Consider the following 10,349-nt stretch of genomic DNA (forward strand, 5'->3'; position numbering starts at 1 on the left):
ATCCTGAGCCATGGTGGACAGGAGTCCTAACCATCACTTATGGGTGTTTGCTCACATGGTTTTTGGTTTTGTTTGTTGTTTTTTGAGACAGGGTTTCTCTGTGGAGCTTTGGAGCCTATCCTGGCTCTCGCTCTGGAGACCAGGCTGGCCTCAAACTCACAGAGATCCGCCTGCCTCTGCCTCCCGAGTGCTGGGATTAAAGGCATGGGCCACCAATGCCCGGTGCTCACTTGTTTTTAATAGAACTACAGGGGAGACATGGCAGTCTCTTCTCCCTGGGGATTGGTGGCACAGCTTAAATTGGGCTGTGGGGGCCATCCATACCATCATTTGGGGGCATTGTGCTTGATGCCAACTTTTGAAACGCTTGGAACCAACAGTGACCAAAGCTAGTTTAGTTTGGGGTTCACTGGTTTTGTAAGTTAAGCTTATCTAGATCCTGACTCTCAAAGCCCAAAAGTGTCCCTCATTGATGTGGTGGGAGGTACTTTTGGAAAATCACCCTTAATGCCATAGAGGGGTTGAGGTAGAAACAGTAGGAAAGCCAGTACAGCCGTGGTCAAGCGTAGGATGGCCCTCGCTCTATGGTACTTGTAGCATGCCCATGAAAACGTGGAGACTGAGCACCGAGGTGGGTCTGAGTTGCTTCTCGGTAGGCATGTTGTAGTGTATGCCTTTAACAGAGCAGGTAGCGTCCCGAGTTGGGAGGCCACAATGGGGTGCTGACTTGCACTAGCCCCTGCTCCAGTACATGTTTGGACATGTACAGGTTGAGCTGTGTGAGTGTCTGGGTTCGTGAACTCACCTGCTCCGCTAAGCGTCGTGAGGGTACGGCCACTGTGTGCCACCAAGCTGCAGGTGCGTGCTCCCTTTGGGTAGCCTGTTGCCGGGAGCTGTGCAGAGTGTACTTTCTGTGTGCTGGGATGCCCTTGGTAGTGCGAGCTCACACCCTCGTGTGCCGTGCCTGGGTGCGGCAGGTGGGCACCCCTTCCCTCTTGGCAGCAGCCTCGGCGGCGTGTAGCAGGGGGTGGGGGTGCCTCTGTTGGCTGCGCGCGCGCGCACGCCAGGCTCAGCACGCGCCCGTGCGCGCGCCCCGCGCCTCCAGCCCAGCGCTCGGAGCGGCTTTGGCTGCCACTGTCTGCTCCCCCGGGCCGCCGCCTGCTCCAAGCTGGGGCTTCTGTCCGCTGGGCCGCTCGCCCCGAGGCAGGAAGACGAGTTCGAGGAGGATGCCTGGGCCCGTGAGTACCGCGACGGCTGCGGGCCGGGCGGGAACAGGGCGCGGGCGGAAGATGGTCTTGGGGCCGACGGCCCTGCCTGCGGGTGGCTCAGAGCTTTAGCCCGGTAACGCCACCCGGACCCCGACCGGGACAGTGGGCAGCCCCTCCCCCAGCCCACACCGGAGGGAAGGAAGGAGGGGAAGGAGCGCCCGTGAGCGAGGGAGCCCGAGCCGGGCGCGAGCCGCCACCAGTTCGCTTGGAAACCGTTGCCACAGCAACGGGGTTGCGCTCCCCAGCAACGCGACTGCGGGGTGGCGACGCCCCCTCCCCCACCGCGGCCGGGGGCGCGGGCGGGGGGGCGACGACAAAGGGGGTGCACTGTAGAGAGCATCGCTCCTCTGGCCAGTCTGGGTGTGCCTGCCTGATCACGTCGAGGGTGGGGGTGAGGGCGAGGGCCAGCAGCTCCGTGGGCACGAGCCGACTCCCACGTGGCTGCAGTCGTCGCAACAGGACTCCCAGGGTGGCTGCAAACGTGGAGGCGTCCCAGACCCTGGGCCTGCCTCGGGAGGAGGAGGCCTGGAGGTTGGGTCTGGGGTCTCTGCCGGCTGACTACCATCGCTAGTACCAACACTAGGGTGTTCTCTAGCTCACTTGCGACATGGCCTGGTCCAAGATCGCATTCTTCGGTGATGATTTTTCCTTACTAGGGAAGAGAAAATAAGCTAGTCAGCCTCTCCCCTCATGGCCAGGGCATGTGTCAAATCATGGGCCCGCGATGGGCCTCCACTTGGTGGTGTCCTGGCCACCATTCTCCAGGGAGGGTTAGAAGCGGAGCAAAGGACATTGCTGACCCGGGGAAGCTGAGTCCCAGGCCAGATGGGAGCGACCCAGCTCATTGTCTGAACCACAGTGCCTCATTCTTGTCTGTGCACAATGCCTTGACTGTGCGGGGTGGCATGGAGGCTGGCCTGCAAAGAGGCCAGTGCCACATGGAGGTGCCCTGCCCAAGGGAGCCCCTCGAATGGCTGCTGAGTCAGAGGAAATGACCTCTGGCTCCCCTCCCAACCTCCCTTCAGCAGGCAGTGTGCTAGAGAGAGAAATGCCCCCCCTTCCAGTAGGGCCTGACTCAGCAGATGCCAGCCCTGACCACAGGCTTCAGATACAGCACCCTTGAGACCACAGCCACCCTAGGGTTTTTTGTTTTGTTTTATTTTTCTATCCAATGAAGTATTTGGTGCCCAGGATCTGGGGCATTTGAGGCCTTGGCATGTGATGCCCCTAAATGGGTGCTACCTGGGAAGTCAGGCTTGAGTCCCCCGAAGGCAGGGACCAGGGGAATCAGTGACAGGTTCCTTTTGTTTCTTTTTGCCTGCTCTGTATGCATCTGAGTGCTCTACATTCATAGTCTCCTGATCCTTAGAGCACTTGTGCAAGGTAAGTTTGTTATCCCTGTTTTAGAGATGGGTTCAGGAGGTGAAGAGACTTGACCAAGGTCAAAGGACCAGTCAGCAGGAGAGCCGGGTCTATTGCAGGTTCCTTTGCTGACACAGCCCCTCTTAGCCATGTGATCCAGGCAGGAACGGCTCCTAGAGCTCGCCAGAGGACCATTCTTAGCCTTCTTTCATGTTCCTCCAGAGAAGAAGTTCCCGTTTCAAGCCTTGGTGCACCTTTCCTTGTTCCCACTGAATCAGCCGGCTTCTTTCCCCCTCACATTCAGTGTAGGGCGTGCTATTGATAGACAGGCTGCCTTCCCTCTCCTTCCTCCATCTTCTCTCTAGCTGAGCCCAAGCTCAGTCGGGCTCCTTAGCCTCTTGGGAAGACCCCAGCACCCAGTCTCTAAGTGTGTAAAGCTCTCTGGCTTTCACAGCTTGTAAATACAGGCCTCACAGTGCTGGGGCCCTGTGATTAACCAGTCCAGCTCAGAGGCTGGAAACCCATGGGTCACAGGGGGCAGTGAGATGAGTGGGGCAGCCTCACCATTCATCTGTTCATGTCATCATACAATATGTGGACTTCGTGTGTTTAGATCATCCAGTTTTGGAGATGAAGCATAAAAAGTGGCCTTTATGCAAATCTTGGGAAAAAATGAATATTTAAAAAAACTGTTAGAGCACTGGCCAACAAAGCACATCCATGAGCTGTGTTAAAGTTGAAGGTCTTAACTCTTTAGGCTGCTTGCAATCCATGGTGGAGTGGGGGTGATCTCCGCTGGACCACCTCCACGGTGCTGGGTGCTGGCCCTCAGCTGGCCACATGCAGGTGTGTAGGTGTGTGCACTGGGCGTAAAGTGCTCCTCATCTGTTGTGCCCTGCCTTCCACACTAGTTAGGCATTAGGCATTATTGGACAAGTCTTTTTTTTTTTTTTAAGATTTATTCACTTTATGTGTGAGTTTTGCCTACATGTATTTCTGTACACCATGTGTGTTCTTGGTGCCTGTGGAAGTCAGAAGAGGGTGTCAGTATCTCCTGGGACTGGAGTTTTGGACCACTGTGAACCACTATGTGGGTGCTGGAAACTTAACCCAGGTCCTCTGCAAGCACTCATAACTGCTGAGCCATCTCTTTAGCCCCTAAGGCAGATTTTATCATCCCATCCTCTAGGCAAAGAAACCAGGTTAAGTGTGGGACTAGGATGGAATCACACGGTTCAGTTTGGGCAGCAGGATTTGAATTCATGCCTCCCTCAGTGCTTGACATGTTACAACAGGCTGCTCCTTATGAGACATGAGCACTAGCTCTCCCTGTCACGTGGCTTCCTCCCTTGCAAGAACGAATTATCATGTCCATGCTGAATGGAGGATGGGAACGCAGGGAACCACAGGAATAAGAGTCTTTTATATGAGCATGGGCTTTTTGGTTTGTTTTGGTTTTTTAAGACAGGGTTTCTCTGTGTAGCTGTCATGGAACTCACTCTGTAGACTAGGCTTGTCCTTGAATTTAGAGATCCTCCTGCCTCTGCCTTCCGAGTGCTGGGATTAAAGGCAAATGCCACCGCTGCCAGGCTGAGTGTGGGTTTTCAATGTCCTGCCCCATTCCTCCCACACTGTCCCTGACAGGGCCAGATCTGAAAAATGAGCACATAAAGGAATCCTCATGTCAGCAGATCTGCTGGGGCTCCAGGCTCTGATGTCCTGCTGCAGTTTCTTTGTGCCATAGTCAGGTCACAGACCTAGGTCAGGACCCTGAAGGTTAGGGTCTCAGCCAATACTGAGCCCTACTGGAAGTGAGGTTATGGCCAGCTCCATGCCAGGCTGACTTTGGAAGCTGCAACAAGTTCAGCTCTCCGGCCTCTGTACATCAGGGTTGGTGTGAGAAGGTGGTGTAGAAATGTCACCTATGTCCCCCTGATTGATAGGCCTTTCTTGCCAGGACAAGGCTTTCTAATCGAGTCCATGGGCTCTATCTGCCTCTTGAGTATTGCTGAGATCACCATTGTTTAGGCCAGTGATACCTGCAATGATAGGGGACAGCTGCTCTCCTCTACCCACCCTGACATCAGTATACCACATACACCGCCTCTCTTGTCTCCTGTGCTACTCTGCTCTTCTCAGGCCTACGGTTTCATCTTGTCACTCAGAGTCCCTATGACCCGACTTCTTGCCACTCCATGCCTCCGTATCATTTTTCCTGAGTTTTGATTTGGTAATAGCCCACTCCAAGGGCCAGGCACAGTGGTGCACACCTTTAATACCAGTATATGGGAGGCAGAGGCAGGAGGATCTCTTTGAGTTCAAGCCAGTTTGATCTACATAGTGAGGTCCGGGACATCTGGAGCTAAACAATAAGATCTTGTCTTGAAAAAAAAAACAAAAACAAAAACAAAAAACCCACAAGGGCTAAGAGCTGGGCAATGGCTTCTTCTTCAGTAATGTTTCCCAAGAATAAAGTATATGCTGACCCAGCCCCTGAAGGGTTCCCCTAAGATACCAAACAGCTAACTGGACACCTCAGTCACTTCAACAGGTGGCTCTTAGCTACTGCGTGCCAATTGATCAAGCCTTCAGAAATACTCTAGAGCACTCCAAGATCAGTGAGCTTTATCGATGTCCAGCCCAGGGTGTCCAGGTGGCTCAGGGTAGACTCATCCGGGGAACAGTAGAGGAGGCCAAGAGGCCCTGGCAGGAACACATTCTGGAGGCCAGGATCTAGGTCACAGAGTTTCTCTGGCTTCACATCTACTGGGAAATTGTTAGAAATTTGAACTCTGAAGCCAGGTGTGGTGGCTTTTGCCTGTAGTACCAGTTTTTAGGAAGTGGAAGCAAGTGGACTGTCATGAGTTTAAGGCCAGCCTGGGCTACACAGTGAGATAAAGACTAGAAAACATGAACTGGAACCCACCCCCCCCCCCCAGCTACTGAACCAAGCGATGGTGGTGATAGCTTTCTGGGTCTGGACAAAGCTCCCTCTCCATGCATTTCAGACACTGTACAAGTTTCAGAGGTACCAGTCTGAAACATTCACCCCCCAGCCCCAGAAGCAGACAGTTCTGCCCTTTGCAGTGGCTACCTCAAACCTTCCCATAGTGACCCAGGAGGAAACAGAAAGCAAAGCAGACAGGAAGCGCCTGGGGCTCTTGCTTCTGTCCCTTGGTGTAATCCCAGGATGGTCTAAGAAAACCCAGCGAAGCCATATGCCCAAAGTGCTACACAAATCAAGATGGGATCCTGGGCGACCAATGGTTAGTGATCTGCAAGAATAAAGAAAAGATGAAATACAGAAAAAGTAGCATGGCAGACGGAACCTAAGTCCATCTGGAGGGAATGGTTCCCAGCAGGGAGGTGGGCAAGTGACAGGTGTTTGCTGTGGAGACAGGAAGACTTTGGGTCTGGGCCTGCAGGTTCCCCCAGCTTGGGCCAAAGTGTGCACAGAGGCAGGGAAGAGCCTTGGGGCAGGGGCTTTGGAGAGTTTGGCCTGTTCAGTAGAACATTTCAAAAAAAACCAAAATGGCTCTCTTGATGCTTATGTACTGGACAACTGCTGTGGACTAGCCGATGTGCAGGAGGAGGGCTTCAGGCATGACTGGCCCTCGGTGGCCCCATCAAGAGCGTGTGTTTAGCTTTAGTTGGACACTAGAGTCTGACTGTCATCAGAGGCTGGCTCCATGGTGTGTTCTCAAGGAAGGGATTTCTCTCTGACCATAGTCTGACACAGTGCAGGGAATGATGGCTCTTGGTCCTTGCAAAATGGACTGGCATCAGTGACAGCAGCACAGAGGTTTGGGGTTTAGGCTTTGGAGTCTGGCCTAATGCCCAGTCTGCTGAGCGAGATACCCTGGGGCATAGTTTCTGTGCTTTGTTCTGTGTTGAGCCTGGAGCTGCCAATCTCTCTCCATTCTGTAGTACTTCCCTGAGCTATACACCATAACAGGTGGTCCAAGGCTTTGGCAGGAAGGAACAGGAACACACATTTTGGCTACTAGTTAACCACCACGTTCTCAGGTGCCAAGCTAACACCAGAGTTTTCATCCATAGTTCACCACAAGAAAAGTGGATGGCAACTGATTCAGATATAGACTAAACCTTAACACCCCCTATTGAGCTGTATGATTGAAATGAGTCTTCCTTCTAAGCCTGTCACTTCATCAAATGGTGGTGTGACAAGGTGATTTTAATATTCTTACAATTCTGCAGGGAGCCCCATGTGGTGGTGTGTGCCTTTGATCCCAGCAATGAGGAGGCAGAGGCAGGTGAATTGCTCTTAAGCTTGAGGCTAGCTTGTCCTATTTAGTGACCCCCTGTCTCAAAAACAACAAAAATGTACATGGAAAGAAGGGACAAGTTCTGATGACCTTGACAGATATTTTAAAGCTTCCTTGTATTCATATACTCAAAACCATGATGTCATTTGTCCATGGTGGCCAGTCTTTTGGGTTCAAGCCGTCTTTGTAGTCGCAGACCCCTTACCCCCCCCCACTCTTGACAGACACTTCTAAAATACCAGGCACTATTACCTCCAACCACGGAAATACCTTTTCTGACCCGGGACTGTTTCTGCCCTTTTGGCCAAAACCTCTAGCTAGTGCCTGTTTCCTCAGAACATTCCTACTCCTGAGGGCTCAAGGAAAGGGGAACAACAGATTTAATTAACTCCCAGTGACTGGCAGCATCGTGTTTTTATCTGGGCTGCATCACCATGGCAGCCTCATGGTGGGGTTGTCGAGGGGGCGGGCAGAACTATTGTTCCTACCCTTGTCTGCTCTGGAACGCAAGCCCAGGAGGATAGGACTGGCATGGGCACCAAGTGACGCATGGCTGAAGGCAGCCAGAGAGTCAGACAGGAGCCATCTGGGAAGATGGGGTGGCCAAGGCCTGGCGCCCTTTCAGCCGGGGTCTTAAGCTGATTGCAGGCACCAAAGCTGAGTGCGTGATGGTGTGCCAAGGGCAGGTAGTTCCTTGGAGCTTCCCACAAGCTCAGGCCAGGGCTTTGCTGCTAGGCCTAGGTTCGAATTAGTGCTGCCATCTGTGCAGTTATCTGCTCTTCCAATTCTCAGCTGTGCGTTAGGAATACTTCATTCCTGGTAGAAGGCATTCAAAAAGGGCCGCGAGGAAGGATGGTAACCCCTCTGTCGCTTGCTGCCCTTGACTAAGCAGTGAGGACTCCCAAATTCTCTCCCGATGCAGAGACGTCCTCAGCCCCCTGCGTTGATAGGAGGTGGGTGGGAAAGACAAATCTCATCTAATTTTCCACCCTCTGCAAATAGGGAAAGGAATTAGTGGAAGCGAGGGGGAGGGCTGGAAGTAAGAGAGGTGCAGCCAAGTGGGGTTTGCGCATGAGTAGGTGGTGAGGGAAGTCAAGTTGGGGCTGGAATCCGGCTGGCAGAGGCGCCTAGAAGGAAGGAAAGAGCGCCTGGCCCACGCCCAACACATCGCCACATCGCGTCGGGAGCAGACAAAGGCAGGGCCGGTGGCATGCAGTGGCAGCCACCCGCCAGTCTCTTACAGGCGTGGCTAATATTTGGAAGCAGTGCAGGGCAGAAGCTGGGCGCCAAGCGGGCTGCTTGTGGATCTCCAATTAGTGGACTTTGCTTTTCCCCACCCAAAGTCACCGCGCCTAGACTACTCAAGTGCCCCAGTGGTCACGGCCTCGGAAAGCCACCTCCAGCTGGGCTCCGCGCGCCCTCTGCTGGCCCATCTTGGGTCGCGTCGGCACGCGGTGGCCAGGTCTCGATTCGGGGAAGCCCTATCAGGGAAACCTCGGGGCGTGACATCATCCCTCGGTGACGTCACCCGGCCCCCAGGGAGTGCGGGGGTTCCCACCGAGGAGGCATCCCCGGCCCTGCGCGGGACGCGGGTGCAGTCCGGGAGTCACCCAGGATCCCGGCGAGCCTCGCTGAGCCCCGTGTCTGCCCCGCAGGTCGCTCGCGGCCCCGGGTGAAGCAGGCCCGCGCCGGCCGGCGCCATGGAAAGGAGCGGGAACCAAAGTTGCCCCCGGCCGGCATGCGCGCCCATTGAGCCCCGCCGCAGGCAGCCCCCTGCCGCAGGCCCCCAAGTGACGCTGGCGGCACCTGGGAGCGTGGCGCGGCCCCGGGGCCACGCCGAGGATCCCAGCGTCCAGTGAAGCTGCCGAGGACCCGCCGCCTGCGCCGCAGCCATGGTGATGTCCCAGGGCACCTACACGTTCCTCACGTGCTTCGCCGGCTTCTGGCTCATCTGGGGTCTCATCGTCCTGCTCTGCTGCTTCTGCAGCTTCCTGCGCCGCCGCCTCAAACGGCGCCAGGAGGAGCGACTGAGGGAGCAGAACCTGCGAGCCCTGGAGCTGGAGCCCCTGGAGCTGGAGGGCAGCCTGGCTGGAAGCCCTCCGGGGCTGGCGCCGCCGCCGCCGCCGCACCGCAGCCGTCTGGAGGCGCCCGTGCACGCGCACGCTCACTCGCACGTGCACGTGCACCCGCTGCTGCACCACGGGCCCGCGCAGCCGCACGCGCACGCGCACCCGCACCATCACGCACTGCCGCACCCTCCGCCACCGCACCTCTCCGTGCCGCCTCGGCCCTGGAGCTACCCGCGCCAAGGTAAGGAAGGCTGCGCTCCGGCCGGCGAGCAGGCGGGCGGGCGCGCCCCGCCGCTGCACCGGGAGAAGCGGGCTGGGGGAGGCGGCGGGGCCGGGCTGCTGCGGGAGGCTGGGGCCGGCGGCTGCGCCTTCACAGCCCGCTCCTCCCCGTTCCTGTTCCGCAGCGGAGTCGGACATGTCTAAGCCGCCGTGCTACGAGGAGGCGGTGCTGATGGCCGAGCCGCCGCCGCCCTACAGCGAGGTGCTCACGGACACTCGCGGCCTCTACCGCAAGATCGTCACGCCCTTTCTGAGCCGCCGCGACAGCGCGGAGAAGCAGGAGCAGCCGCCTCCGAGTTACAAGCCTCTGTTCCTGGACCGGGGCTACACTTCGGCGCTGCACCTCCCCAGCGCCCCGCGGCCCGCCGCGCCCTGCCCCGCCCTCTGCCTGCAGGCTGACCGCAGCCGCCGGGTCTTCCCCAGCTGGACCGACTCAGAGCTCAGCAGCCGCGAGCCCCTGGAGCATGGAGCTTGGCGCCTGCCTGTCTCCATCCCCTTGTTCGGGAGGACTACAGCCGTATAGAGGGGCGCCCGGCGTCCCGGGCCCCACGGGCGAACTCCTAGCCTGACTGCGGGGCTTTTTAAATGCTTCCCTTGGACTGCAGGGAGGGGTGGGGGGAGGGTGGGATTTCTTACCCCGTTTGTTACATTTTGAGGATAATAAAGGTGTGTGATCTGCTTTGGTACAAGCGGAGGGGAACACCAGCTGCTTTAAGCCCAAGGCGCAGGCAGGGAAGGAGCCCGAGTGCTGGCCTGGCTGGGGGTGTGCGTGTGTAAAGAAACGAGAAGGTTGCTTTTCAGGGGAGGGATGTTCATTCTCCATCTAGCCTGTTTTTGATATCACAGGGTAACAGGTGCGCCCCTGTAGCTGCGAAGGTGACAGGAGTTGGGAAGCGGGTCGTGAGGACCGGCGCCCACGCCAGATCAACCCCTGGAGGCCCAGAGCAGCAGGCCCGAAGGGATCTGGATTTCTTTATTAACAGACATGAGCACGACCCATTACATAAGTTTGTGCTTAAAAAAAAAAAAAAAAGGTGGAAAAGTTAATGTGAAAAAGAACCCAAGCAGAGAGGAGGGAATTGGGG

At 56.3% G+C, this 10,349-nt stretch overlaps 1 protein-coding gene across 2 annotated transcripts; it reads left to right on the forward strand.

Moving 5' to 3' along the window:
- The first annotated feature begins 1,100 nt into the window (after positions 1–1,100).
- On the forward strand, positions 1,101–9,950 carry LOC113835059 (proline-rich protein 7). Of its 2 annotated transcripts, none has more exons than XM_027409788.2 (3): positions 1,101–1,238; positions 8,572–9,226; positions 9,390–9,950. In XM_027409788.2, exons 2-3 carry the CDS (start codon positions 8,809–8,811, stop codon positions 9,785–9,787), a joined length of 816 nt encoding a protein of 271 aa, XP_027265589.1. In that variant the 5' UTR covers positions 1,101–1,238; positions 8,572–8,808; the 3' UTR covers positions 9,788–9,950. The 2 variants fall into 2 exon arrangements, with proteins under 2 accessions (XP_027265589.1, XP_027265590.1); XM_027409789.2 differs by having other exon boundaries at positions 1,211–1,341.
- Positions 9,951–10,349: the final 399 nt, after the last annotated feature.

The sequence above is a fragment of the Cricetulus griseus genome, chromosome 3, assembly GCF_003668045.3.
Source record: "Cricetulus griseus strain 17A/GY chromosome 3, alternate assembly CriGri-PICRH-1.0, whole genome shotgun sequence".
Classification (NCBI taxonomy): Eukaryota; Metazoa; Chordata; class Mammalia; order Rodentia; family Cricetidae; genus Cricetulus; species Cricetulus griseus.